Source organism: Balaenoptera borealis (genome assembly GCF_965194805.1).
Source record: "Balaenoptera borealis genome assembly, chromosome: 14".
Classification (NCBI taxonomy): Eukaryota; Metazoa; Chordata; class Mammalia; order Artiodactyla; family Balaenopteridae; genus Balaenoptera; species Balaenoptera borealis.
This window is the reverse complement of record NC_138875.1, coordinates 66689919-66703766: the sequence shown is the minus strand read 5'-3', so window position 1 is coordinate 66703766 and position 13848 is coordinate 66689919. Positions and strand designations below refer to the sequence as shown.

Here is a 13848-nt window from a genome sequence, read left to right as displayed (position 1 = left end):
TTAGAGGTCCCAGGTCTTTCTAAGGAGCAGGTGGGGTACAAATCCCCTGCTTCAGATGATGACAGCACCTGTGCAGCATTCACCAGGTGAATCACCCCTACCTTCACCCCCTGTTTTGGGCTTCATTGTGTCCTGCAAAATTCATATGTTGAATTCCTAACCCCCAGCACTTCAGAATGTAACCGTATTTGGAGATAATACCTTTAAAGAGGTGATTAAGTTAAAACGAGGTTATTAGGGTGGCCCCTAATCCGATCTGATGGGTCTCTGTATAAAAAGAGGGAGGCGAATTCCCTGGCGGTCCAGTGGTTGGGGCTCCATGCTTTCACTGCCGAGGGCCTGGGTTCAATCCCTGGTTGGGGAACTAAGATCCCAGAAGCCACGCAACGTGGCAAAAAGGGAATTGGGACACACAAGACATCAGGGATGCTTGGACATAGAGGAACACAGGGACACAGCAAGAACACTCTCTCCATCTGCACGCCAAGGAGAGAGGCCTCAGGAGAAACCACCCTGCCAACACTTTGATCTTGGACTTCTAGCCTCCAGAACTGGGAGAAAATAATTTCCTGTTGTTTAAGCTCTCCCCGACCCCCAGTCTGTGGTATTTGTTGTGGCCGCCCTAGCACTTTTACGCACTCTTTAGATCAGGAGCCCGTGGAGAGGGCTCACCTCAGGTATAGGTAGGAGGTATGCAGGTGATAGCTCAGCTCCCAGGTGACTGCCGGCCATCAACAAATGCCCAACCACCCTGATTTTCCAGGAAGCAACCTGCTCCTCTTGTGGATTACTTCCTGAAGACCACTGCTGCTAGGGGCCGCACTCAATTCTCTTTCTGGCCCCAACTCTTTTACTTCTCTCTCTAGACTGTGATGGACAGAACCTTGAGGACAGAGCGAGTCCCATTCTCATACCATCCTGAATGTGAGGGGAAGTATCTGTTTTGGCCAAGAAAAGGAAGAAAAACAAACCACAGCTGTATAACAATACTCTGGGACGTCCCTGGCGGTCCAGTGGTTAAGACTCCGCGCTTCCACAGCAGGGGACGTGGGTTCGATCCCTGGTCCGGGAACTAAGATCCCACATGCCGCACGGAGGGGCAGAAAAAAAAAAAAAAGGAAATGACCTGTTCTAACCTTTCCTTCAATGGACAGCCCCATGGCCAAGTCCAGCCCAGGCCCAGTGCTGTGGAGACAGCTCCCTGGGACTTGTGGTCATGATAGTGGAGTGATATGTGGTCAGCCTGATTATCTACCAACAGGGCTGGGCATCTCACACCATCTTAGAACTTTGTACCCAGGAAGAGATCAGGCCCTCAGGACCACAGGCTGTGCCTCCTGACATGCAGACCAGGGCTGTGTGAAAAGTGGACTCTACTTTACGATGTGGCCCAGGAAGCACACCTGTTCCTGTTCCAGATGGCCAGCCTCTACCCCTTCCTCCGCCTCCAGGGGAGAGCTTGGCTCTACCATTGCTCTCCAAGCTTTTTCCTCTTTCACGCTCCCTGGGAGAGCTTTATCTCAAGAGATTAGGGCTTTCATAGTCAGTGGCAGAGCCTCCGGCTTCCTGTTGTTTCTGCTCTCAGCTCTCAGCTCTGAGTTAAATGTCAGGGGGTGGCAGAGAGGGACCAAAAGGCAAGGGACCGGGACACATTAAAAAATGGAATCAGTGATGACTTACACCACCTGCTTACCCAAAGCAAGGTGATGTTAATTTCCAGGGCATTCTTAGATGAAAATTTCGGTGGCCCATGCTAGCCACAAAAAGGGTCTAGTGGGAGCCCCCAACTCTAAGGGGTACCCCTAAGGAAGGGGACTTGGTCACAGAAAAGTGCTCTGATGGGCAAGGGGAATTAGTTAAAACCTTAGCTCTGCCAGGTTGTCAGAGAACCAGGATTCGGGGGAAATTCTGTCTTTACCACATGGATTAAGGTAAAAACTCCAAATTACAGATGAATCATGCCAAGGAGAAAAATGTCAAGTTACATCTAACGCTGAAATCCTGAAATCAGATGTGACTTTTTTTTTTTTTTTTGACAATTGAGAATAGATTTTGGTCAGCCTTTGAATAAAAATCATGTACAAGTTTTTATTAATTTAAAAACAAAACAAAATAAAACCTGCGGGGATATTAGTGGCATAAAAGCACAGTTAGACAATGGATCCAGGGATAATGTATTGTCCCTTAGAAACTCCTTTTTTTTTTTGGCTGAGCTCTGTGGCTTGAAGGATCTTAGTTCCCCAACCAGGGATTGAACCCCTGCCCCCTGCAGTGGAAGCGCAAAGTCCTAACCACTGGGCCACCAGGGAATTCTCAGAAACTACTTTTCAATTAAAAATCATACTTATGCAGAGTTAACAATAAAATCTAACCACACAAAAGAGCATTCACCCACTGTACAGCAAGTCTCACTCCTGCCCCAGACCACAGGTATCTCTCTCTGTTCCCAAAATAAACTGTTGTTGAGAATTTCTCAAATGTCCTTCCTTGCATGTTTTCCTCATCCACAAGCACACACCCCTCTTCCCCTGCTTTTATGTAAATGGTGTATATTATTTGCATACTCCGCAAATTTAAGTTGTGTTTTATTAACATAATTTTACTGAGTGATTTTAACTTGGATGGGGAGAAATCGATCAGGGAGTTGGATGATTATTGTCATTTGATTTCAAATGATCAGAAGCAAACAAGAATGCATCTTCTGTGGAGTATGTGAGGGAAGGACCACAAAGGGAGGCATGAGATGCTTCGTGAACACAAAGGCATGGGCGCCCCAAATTCAAAGGTCGAAGCAACTTACAGATAAATGTCAGAGAGTACTCTTTGGACATATCTGTGTTTTCTGGTTGTATGTTTCTACTAGAAAAGATCCAAGCCTTTTCCAATGGTGGCTTAAAATGCCACTAGGTCCTATCTTTACCCTGAAAAACGACTGAGTCACTGAAAACCTCACCGGAAGCGGGAGATATTGTTGGGAATAATAATACCAATAACAGCAATTAATGTTTATTTAGCACTGACGATGAGCCAGGCCCTGTTCCTGGAGCTCTATGTCTTTTATTCCATTTAATCAAAGTTATGGGACTTCCCTGGTGGCATATTGGTTAAGAATCCACCTGCCAATGCAGGGGACACCGGTTCGATCCCTGGTCTGGGAAGATCCCACGTGCCGCGCCACAACTACTGAGTCTGCGCTCTAGAGCCCACAAGCCACAAGTACTAAGCCCGCGTGCCACAGCTACTGAAGCCCGCATGCCTAGAGCCCGTGCTCCACAACAAGAGAAGCCACCACAATGAGAAGCCTGCGCACTGCATTGAAGGGTAGCTGCAACTAGAGAAATCCTGCCCGCAGCAATGAAGACCCAATGAAGCCAAAAATTAATTAATTAATTTTAAAAAAAAGTTATGAGAAGGTGTGTATATATTATTATTATATCTAATTATTACAATATGATATACTATAGTACAGATTTTTTTTTCATGGAAAGACATTTTCTTTTAAATACTGCAGTGTGTACATGTCAATTCCAAACTCCCAATCTATCCCTCTCCCCAATCCTTCCCCCCTCCCGGTAACCATAAGCTCGTTCTCCAAGTCTGTGAGTCTCTTTCTGTTTTGTAAATAAGTGCATTTGTATCTTTTTATTTTTAGATTCTGCATATAAACGATATCATATGATATTTGTCTTTCTCTGTCTGACTTATTTCACTTAGTATGATAATCTCCAGGTCCATCCATGTTGCTGTAAATGGCATTATTTTATTTTTTTTAATGGCCGAGTAATATTCCATTGTATATATGTACTACATCTTCTTTATCCACTTCTCTGTTGATGGACATTTAAGTTGTTTCCATGTCTTGGCTATTGTAAACAGCACTGCAATAAACATTAGGGTGCATGTATCCTTTAGAACCATGTTTTTCACTGGATATATGCCCAAGAGTGGGATTGCTGGATCATAAGGTAGCTCTATTTTTAGGTTGTTTTTTTTTTTTAGCATCTTTATTGGAGTATAATTGCTTTACAGTGTTGTGTTACTTTCTGTTGTATAACAAAGTGAATCAGCTATATGTATACATATATCCCCATATCCCCTCCCTCTTGAGCCTCCCTCCCACCCTCCCTATCCCACCCCTCTAGGTGGTCACAAAGCACCGAGCTGATCTCCCTGTGCTATGCAGCTGCTTCCCACTAGCTATCTATTTTACATTTGGTAGTGTATATATGTTAATGCTGCTTTCTCACGTAATCCCAGCTTACCCTTCTCCCTCCCCGTGTCTTAAAGTCCATTCTCTACATCTGTGTCTTTATTCCTGTCCTGCCCCTAGGTTCATCAGAACCATTTTTTTTAGATTCCATATATATGTGTTAGCATACGGTATTTGTTTTTCTCTTTCTGACTTACTTCACTCTGTATGACAGACTCTAGTTCCATCCACCTCACTACAAATAACTCAATTTCGTTTCTTTTTATGGCTGAGTAATATTCCATTGTATATATGTGCCACATCTTCTTTATCCATTCATCTGTCAGTGGACACTTAGGTTGCTTCCATGTCCTGGCTATTGTAAATAGAGCTGCAATTAACACTGTGGTACATGACTCTTTTTAAATTATGGTTTTCTCAGGGTATATGCCCAGTAGTGGGATTGCTGGGTCATATGGTAGTTCTATTTTTAGTTTCTTAAGGACCTCCATACTGTTCTCCATAGTGGCTGTATTAATTTACGTTCCCACCAACAGTGCAAGAGGGTTCCCTTTTCTCCACACCCTCTCCAGCATTTATTGTTTGCAGATTTTTTGATGATGGCCATTCTGACTGGTGTGAGGTGATACCTCATTGTAGTTTTGATTTGCATTTCTCTAACAATTAGTGATATTGAGCATCTTTTCATGTGCCTCTTGGCCATCTGAGATGTTAAGAAACTTGCTCACAATCACAAAATAAATCACATCCCAGGCCTGGACCTTGGCAATGGGTCTATAGATCCTGAACTCTTAATCCCTCACGTGCACCTCTCTTTCAATAAAGTCTCAAGTGTCCGGGGTCTGCCAGACATGATGCCAGGTTCTGGAGCACAGAAGTAAATGGTAACTACCTCCCTGGATTGTTATGACTATTAAATAAAATAATGCATGCAAATAACTTTGTACTATTGTGAAACTCAGCCTTCAAGATGGCCCTCGATGATCCCTGCACCCTGGTCTTCACACCCTTGTATCGTGACCTCTCACAAGGAGCAGGGCACCAGCAGGATACTGTGGAGTGCTAGTGTGTGATTTCCAAGATTAGATCACAATGGATATTCTGCCTTGCTCTCTTGAATCACCCGCTCTGGTGGAAGCCAGCCAGCAGCCATGTCATGGGAACACTCCAGCAGCCCTCTGGGGAAGTCCACGTGGGGAGGCACTGAGGCCTCCAGCCAAAAGCCAAGGGAGAGAGCCATCCTGGGGGAGGATTCTCCAGCACAAGTCAAGTCTGTCAAGTCTTCAGACGAATAAGCCGATTAAGCCAGTAATTTGAGTCGACCCTCATAAGAGACTCTGAGCCAGAAACACCCGGCTAAGCCACAGTAACTGTGCAGCAGGAAACAGTTATTGTTTTAAGCCCCTACGTTTTGGGATCATTTATTTTGTAGCCACATCATTGGCCATGGGGGGTAAACTCAACCTCCAGCCCCTCTCTCCTCCCTGGAGGTCACCACCCCCCAGCCTTAGGTGCTTTCCTGAAGTCACTTCATTAACATAACAAAAGACACCTTGATCACTCTCATCACTTAGGTAATGCCAAAGGTTTTAGGAGGCAGTCAGATTTCATCTCTGTCCTGAACCGTTTTGGTCCATTTAAGGGATTGCGTGGAAGCACTTCTCTACCCGTCAACTAAAACACTGGGGGAACTGAGCTGGAAGAAAGAAGCAAGTGGAGCTGGATCTTCACCAATGAGTTAAGTGAGGAAAATATGGGTCCATCTCCTCAAAGGAAGATAAGATATTGAATAGCCTGTGGACTAGAACAAAGCCATGCAGGTGCCCACTGGGGTCATGAGTGTGGGGAGTATGTAGAGGTCAGACCCCGGGCCCCACCGGGCACTTGTGCATCTCACACGAAACCCACTCTGGCACTTTTGGGTCCACATGGCACCCACCACTGCATTTCTGCAGTTCAAAGTTTCCCACGACACAGACTCAGCGTCTCCAACTCCCCTCCAACTTCGTGTCAGCTGCAAAGTCTAGGCGATTTCTCTCAGAACCTAGTTGTATAAGCCCCCTTATTAGTACCTCATTGTTGTTTTGATTTGCATTTCTCTAATAATTAGTGATGTTGGGCATCTTTTCATGTACCTATCGGCCATCTGTATGTCTTCTTTGGAGAAATGTCTATTTAGGTCTTCTGCTCATTTTTCGATTGGGTTTTTTTTTTTGGTTATTGAATTGTAGGAGCTGTTTGTATATTTGGGAAATTAAGCCCTTGTTGTTCGCATCATTTGCAAATATTTTCTCCCAGTCCGTAGGCTGTCTTTTCGTTTTGTTTACGGTTTCCTTTGCTGTGCAAAAGCTTTGCTGTGCAATAAGTTTGATTAGGCCCCATTTGTTTTTATTTTTATTTCTATTGCTTTGGGAGACTGACCTAAGAAAACATTGGTACGAGACTTATGTCAGAGAATGTTTTGTGTGGCCTTTTTTTTTGGTCCGCGCTGCACAGTTTGCAGGATCTTAGTTCCCAGACCAGGGATGGAATCCAGGCCAAGGCAGTGAAAGCGCCCAGTCCTAATCACTGGACTGCCAGGGAACTCCCATGTCAGGCCTTCTTTTGGTCTTGTTTCTGCCTGTGGCTGTTTCCCTGTGTTAGATTGCTCTCTGGCTCTTTTCTATTCAGCTTCACCCCTCTCACATCTTATCCCTCAGCTGCCCTAACCCCACTGCCTGTCCGACGTGCAGCTGGGGCTGCTCCTGGGTAAATGGTTACTTCCAATCATCCCACCCTATGTGCCATACTCTCCCTGCCTGCTTCCCAGCAGCTGGAGACCCCGCTCGCCCCCACCCCCGACAGGGCCTCCATCCACATGGCCCCCGGACCCCTGGGCCCCCAGCAGTCACTACCTCCCCATGCCCCATCCTTACGGATGAGCTTCCTCTCCAGCCAAACGACTTTCAGAACCTCACTGCATTGATAGCATATGCCTCTTTGAACATGTTGACAAAATCTAAATTCTGAACAAAGACTCTTGTAAGATTTCTTTCTCAAGTGTGGTCTCTGGGCCAAATAAAGTCCCAAGTGCAGGGCACCCTGCTTGAGAAGCAAGAGGCAGTGTTCACTTTTGTTTTTCTTCCTTTACTTGCATCGGGCAGCTAATAATCACCACTGTCCTATATGGGGCCATCCATGACCGGGGCAAGTGCCTTCCATAGGTTAGCCCTGTGGGTGACCTCACTGCAACGTCATGAGGCCAGTGTTATTATTTGTTTTGCGGCTGAGGAATCTGGCACTGAGATCACACGATCTCTGCCTCTGTTCTTCCTCATGGAGAATCTGCTCGTCCTGTATACTTTTCCTCATATCCCAGAGGTGCCAGTTCCCGTTCCGGAAGATATGCTCTGTAACTTAGGGATGCTTGGGGATGCTGAGACTGGGTGCGCACTGGGGAAAAGTAAGAGAGATCTTTTCCTGACCCCCTTTTTCCCAGCACACCATCACTTATACAGATTTCTGCATTCTCTCTCCTTTCAGAAATGGCAAAGCATGTCCACAAGCCGAGGGGTCCATTTCTTGTTCTTTCTTACAGGGCATAGGGTAGGGGGCTGGAAGGGATGGGGCAGAAGAAAAGAGGGTGCCTGCTAGGGGAAGAAGATAGAGAAGGGCCAGTGGCTGTGTGGCAGGATAAGGGGATTGCTGACAGCTGGCCACACCAGATAGGCGGTGGAGGATGGCTCACGGTCAGGGGACATGCAGACGAGCCCTGCTCCGGCCTTCGTGTGTGGCCTTCTCCCCAGGTCGTGCGTGGGAAGCCAGGTAAGGCAGCCCAGGGCCACGGGGGGGACCCCACTGTATGACATGTCCCCTTTTTTTTTTTTTTTTTTTGTAAATTTATTTAATTATTTTTGGCTGTGTTGGGTCTTCGTTGCTGCGCGCAGACTCTCTCTAGTTGCGGCGAGCGGGGGCTGCTCTTCATTGCGGTGTACGGGCTTCTCACTGCGGTGGCTTCTCGTTTCAGGGCACGGGCTCTAGGCACGCAGGCATCAGTAGTTGTAGCGTGCAGGCTCAGTAGTTGTGACGCATGGGCTTAGTTGCTCTGCGGCATGCAGGATCTTCCCGGACCAGGGCTCGAACCCGTGTCCCCTGCATTGGCAGGCAGATTCTTAACCACTGCGCCCCCCGGGAAGCCCGTGTCCCTTTCATTTGGATGGGCCGTCTTGGGGGGTCCCACGGGGTGGCCTCACCACACCCCCAAACCAAGTCTGACGTTCACCTGCTCTACCCAAGTGCTCCCAAGACCTGGCGTGGGTTTGTTCTCTCTTGGGACCCAGAATCCAGGGCATCTCACTGGCTCAGAGCTGGATTATCACCTCCTTGATAGGGAAGAAGGGGGGGTCTTCCCGGAAGAAGGGTATTCTCACCCTGGTGTGACCTACCTCTGCACAAAATGATGAACTCTTTTCAATGTGGGAAACGAATAGTAAACAAATGTTATTTGTCTATGTGAGCTTACTATTATTCTGCTAGGATGAATTAAGATGTTTTTATAGGACACAACTAATTGAATTCAAGGGGCTGGACGCAGTGGGAAGGAGGTTATGGGCTGGTGAGTCCCAGAGGCTCCAGATGGTCTGTGGGTGGATTTTCCCCTCAGGACTCGGGGCCTGACTTTGCACATTGAAGCCCTATCCTGGCACCACCCAGGGCCAGGGATGGAGGCTGTGTATCTGCTGGATCCACTGGGGAGGGTGCTAGAGTCCAGGGCCTGCGTGGAGTCAGCAGCGAGGGTCCCTTGGAAGAATGTTCCCTCCAGTGGTGCTCATTATTGGACACTTAGTACGTTCCAGACCCTGATGATGCACCTTGTGTGCAATGATAGACTGAACAGCCACAGAAGTGAGGAGGTTAACAGATGATCCAGAAACAAGACCAAAGGGAGGGAGAAATGGTGCTGTTAACTCTTGAGGCCGAACCTCGTCCAGCCTAGGGTGCCTGGGCCTCACACACACTGACTTCTTATTTAATCACTAACAGGAGATTCCTGAGGTTTAAATGGGAGAATCACAGTCACAGATCACAGTGAACACCAGGTGATTGACACTGAGGTTCCCTTTATTTCTGACCATTTCTTTATAACCATCCACACAGGGATAACACCCCCATCTACTTCTCAAGCCTGAATCCCCCTCTAGAAATTCAGATTCACATTTCTAAATCTATAGGATGCATCTCCCCAAAGAGCCCATCAACCCCCAAGTCACCATCCCCCCGGCCTGCTCTGAATCACCTTTCCTTTTCCCGCTAACAATGAACAACTGTCTGAAACTATAGCTTGTGTTTCTTCAAGATGCGCTGAGGTCTGAGCGGCAGTGCCCGCATGCCAGGACAAAGCCTGCGGCTCGTTCGCTGGGCTAGGCGGCCATGTAACAGGGGCACAGGATGGGCTCTGGGTTGTAGAAGGTCCTGTCGCCACAGTGCGGACACGGGTTGGCGCTGAACCAGAACACGCTGGGCTGCCCCAACTCCCGCAGCATCTGCTTGAGCCGGGCGTGCAGGTGCGCCAGGCGGCCCAGGTGGAGGGTGCCGCGCACGTCCTCGTAGCTCTCCAAGGGCGCGGGGTACAGCACGTGGCTCAGGTTGCTCAGCCCCGCGGTGTGGCGCAGCAGGCTCTCCAGCACAGCCATCGAGATGGGGTTGCCGCAGAAGCTGAAGGTGGTGAGCTGGGAGCAGTGGCTCAGGGCGGGCAGGAGGGCGCTGAACTGGGAGTCCATGATGCCACACTCGTCCAGGTCCAGGTCCTGGAGGGTGGCCGAGGCCTTCTCAATCAGGACCCGGAGGGGCTCAGAGCTTATGCTGGTCAGGTTGACCCCGCTAAGGCCCAGATCCTTCAGCTGGCTGACGCTCGGGCACTGCGACAGATGCATCAGGTCTGACTCCGAAATCAGGCAGTTGGTAATCGACAAGGTCTCCAGGGGGTTCTTCAGACACCTGGAGAGAGACAGAGCAGTCAGCCCCGGGAGGATGGAGGTGGTGGGCGGAGGGATGTGGGGTGGCCCAGGCCTCAAGGGAAGAGAACCCCATTTCACCAGATCCCAGTCTTCCGGAGGATGCTGCATGGTCAAAGGAGAGGTGTCAGGTCAGCCCAAGGTTGAGCGGGGTCCTTCCCCATCCCTTCTCTGCCGTGTGACGGGGTCAAGGGAAGGAATCCTCAACTGCTCCCTGTGCTCACCCGTCAAGTGGGGGACGACGTACCCCTGCCAGGTGTTGTGAGCACAGGTAAGGTAACAACGGCAGGTGCCCACCGGGGAGCCTGACACCATGTCCCAAGCGAGAGAGGGGATCAGCAAACTACAGTATTGGGAGACATGACCTAAACTGCTTTCAACTCGGGCTTCCTTCCTGCCACCTCCTGGACCCCATCATCCGTTTTTCTGTTCCCAGTGAGGGTACTGGGATCTGTGCTTAAAGGGCTAAGCCAGGCAAGGTCTGGCAACGTCCAGAGGGGTCCAGCCGGCAGGGGCTAACTCTGGTCACTGTATCAGTCACAAACCATCCCTCACTTTCCACAACTCTTTTTTTTTTTTTTTTTTGTCCTTGTTGAATGAACACGTTTATTCCTAATGCTTTGAGTCTGCAGTTGCCAGAAAGGAAATCAATCCAACTCTTTCACACAAATAAATCAGGCTGCATTCTCTCATCTTTCATCATTGTGTTCCAGGTAAAGCTATGATTCTATTTTAAGAATGAAAAACAAATTTCTAGAAGAAGTAATTTGTTACTGAAGAACTCCTGTGTAATCAGAATCCTTAGAAGCAAATAATAATTGTAACTTGGACTCGAGATTGGAACCACTTCAATAATGATACTCATTTGATTTTTTGTTTCTCTTCTCTGGACTACTTAGGAGCAATAACTGCTTAATGTCCTGATGGACTCCACAATTCTTCACTCCTGCTCCCTCCCCGTCATCTCCAGAATCACCCATTTCCCACATCACACCTCACCTGGAGCCTAAAGCAACCCGGGACAGACAGGAAAGTGGGATAGGTGGGAGGGACAGGCTCACGTGGACCAACTGCTCAGCACAGAGCTTCCGATTTGAAACCTCACGTTGGATGGGCTTTCCCCTGGTCAATGTCCTCCTTGCTTAGTTATTTTCCATCATCTCAGCTTAGACATCGCTCTCTCAGGAAGAATTCCCAAAGCCACCCTCACCTGGCCCAAAGCCCCCAAGATGCAGATTCCCAGCAAAGAGCCCCCTTTGACAGGCATCTAACTGAGGCCACACCTCTGACCCTAACCTGGGAGGCTATATGACAAGATGCCAGGGGACGGAGTGGCGGCATCGTGTGGACCTCTGAGTGGCCCGTGCACCCTGGCACCATCAATGGCAGGCAGACGGTAGACAGACACCCCATGGGTAATGAAACGAGAGGGGCCTGCCCTGGTCTGCAGAGAGACAGCACCACGCCTCACCTGAGCACCTGGTCCAGGCGGCCCTCAAGGAAGGAGATGGAGTCCAGGTAGAGCTCCTGCAGGTGCTGCAGGCTGAGAAACTGGGCGGTGAGCTGGCTGATACAGTGCTCCTCCTTGCCGGAGGCGGCGTGCGGCATCATGTGGATGTGGGAGAGGAGCAGCCGGCGCAGGTTGACCATCTGGCCCAGATGTGGCGCGAACCTGCCCAGGGTGGCCAGCTTCCAGGTGCAGTTCACCTCCAGGTCCTGGACAGAGTCGAGCTGCACCAGCTTCAGGATCTTCCTCATGTTCTGCATCGGCATGGCGAAGATCCTCAGCTTCTGACAGCACAGGCGGAGTGAGCCCCTCCTCTGCTTGACCTTCTTCAGGAGGTAGCTGAGGGGCGGGTCAGGGGTGCCCTCCTTGAGGTACAGGTCTATGAGCACCTCCACGGGGGCGCAGGTCTGCTTCGGCCACGCCCTTGCACCTTCCACCCGGCGCCTCTTCCTCATGGGCTGGGCCGCCTCAGGCTCCAGCAGCGAGCACACACCAGCCCTGGTGCCGGACCACACGGTCCAGAAGTCCTGGTGGGCGTTCCGGCGCAAATCCAGCACCTGCAGCTTCCACCGCCTGCGGGACAACGGGAGACACGCTGAGCCGTGCGGAGACCAACGGGGACCAGGACCGCATGGCTCAGAACCCAGGCAAGGGTGCGACACCCCAGACACCAGCTGCTCCTCGAGCTTCCGGGGCCCCTCCTGGTCCCCACTTTAAGTGCCATGAGGAGAGGGTGGGCCCACGTGCCTTTTGTCACCTCTGCACCTTAAGTAGCCCTGCACGCCCAAAAGCCTATTCCCAGAGTGGCCCAGCCACGGCCCCAAGGCCTCCCCGTGGCCCCGCACCCTCCCTGACACCAGCTGCGTCTTGCTCAGACCCCCAGGCCCCACCCGCCTGCCGGGTCGCCCTCACCTGGGGCGGACTTCCTGGGCAAGCAGGACGTCCAGGCCATCGATTGCAGCTTGGAAGGTCTCCAGCTGAGGCTTGTGTTCCTTCATCAGGGCCCCCAGCGGGAGGCAGGGGAAGGGCCAGGCCTGCACCATCGCCTTCAGGGCCTGGCTGCGCATCCCGGCAAAGGCCGCGAAGAACAGGGGCGGGAAGAGCTCAGCGGGCAGCTCCTCCAGAGCGGCGATGGCCAAGGCCTCATCCCTCAGCAGGCTCTGGCCGGCCAGTTCCAGGAGTTGCGGCGGGGCCCGGATGCCCATCCTGAAGAATCTGCTCCGTAATGCCTCCTGGAGGGACACCAGAGAGCAAGGGGTGGGTCCTTCTCGGGCCAAGGACGGGCGACCCTGCCGTCCCTCCACCCTCTAGGGGACCCAACGCAGGGCCAAAGACACCCCTCTGGCCACAAAGCCACAGCTCTGGCCCTGCTGGCGCCAGGCCCCAATGACGGGACAAGGTGACCTCTCGCCCCATCCCATATCCACCTGCTGCTGCGTTTAATCCCAGCTCCTCTGACAGGTGGGTACCTAGAAGCCTGACAGCTGACCCCACCCTCTCCGGAGACAAGCTTCTGATTATCACTCAAGGACTGAAAACAACAGGAATAAGGAGTTTAGCCCAACATGGCCTCTTCCTAAACTCCAACAAATAACCCAGATGGGAAAGATGGAGGAGCACCACACAGTGGGTACTGTTACCCCATTTAAAAATCTTTAAATCAGAAACCATAAAGCAGCATGACAGTATTTGATAGCATGTGATGTTAGAGATTAAGAAAAAAAAAAAAACTGATTCCAAGATGTACCTACGAATATTATTATTACGATTTAGTTCAGAGGAACAAAGCGCTCACATTTAGAACAAAGCCTCCACTCTTTAAAATGTTCCGTGGAATTTTTTTTTATTCCATGGAATTAAAAAAAAAAAACTTTTCATTTCTAAAACGAAAACAAACCAAAAAACCCTTTAAACTAGTAAAAATCACAAAACCATAAATGATATGAACTATAATTACTGGTCACAAACCAAATACATAAAATGTCATCAAAAAATTCCAACTAATTAGATGTCTTACATCAAAAAAAGAAAAAAATACTATTTGGTTAAGAAATACTGTAACTGTCTATAAGAGTGGCATAAACCAGAGCAGAAATCACAACGTTTGGGATTAAGGCAAAACTTCATGTAGAAGCAAA

General features: G+C 49.6%; 1 protein-coding gene across 1 annotated transcript; it reads right to left on the bottom strand.

Moving 5' to 3' along the window:
* Positions 1-5709: 5709 nt before the first annotated feature.
* On the bottom strand, positions 5710-12930 carry PRAME (PRAME nuclear receptor transcriptional regulator). Its single transcript, XM_082355056.1, has 3 exons — positions 12623-12930; positions 11675-12283; positions 5710-10186 (listed from the first exon to the last, which is right to left on the bottom strand). Exons 1-3 carry the CDS (start codon positions 12913-12915, stop codon positions 9610-9612), a joined length of 1479 nt encoding a protein of 492 aa, XP_082211182.1. The 5' UTR covers positions 12916-12930; the 3' UTR covers positions 5710-9609.
* Positions 12931-13848: the final 918 nt, after the last annotated feature.

Bases quoted from the DNA above. Each gene is read 5' to 3' on its own strand.
- PRAME (XM_082355056.1), bottom strand. From the start codon at position 12,915: ATGGGCATCCGGGCCCCGCCGCAACTCCTGGAACTGGCCGGCCAGAGC. The intron at 12,284-12,622 runs GTGAGGGCGACC...GTTGTCCCGCAG, and splicing joins GCCCAGGAAGTCCGCCCCAG to GCGGTGGAAGCTGCAGGTGC. The intron at 10,187-11,674 runs GTGAGGCGTGGT...GTCTCTCTCCAG, and splicing joins CGCCTGGACCAGGTGCTCAG to GTGTCTGAAGAACCCCCTGG.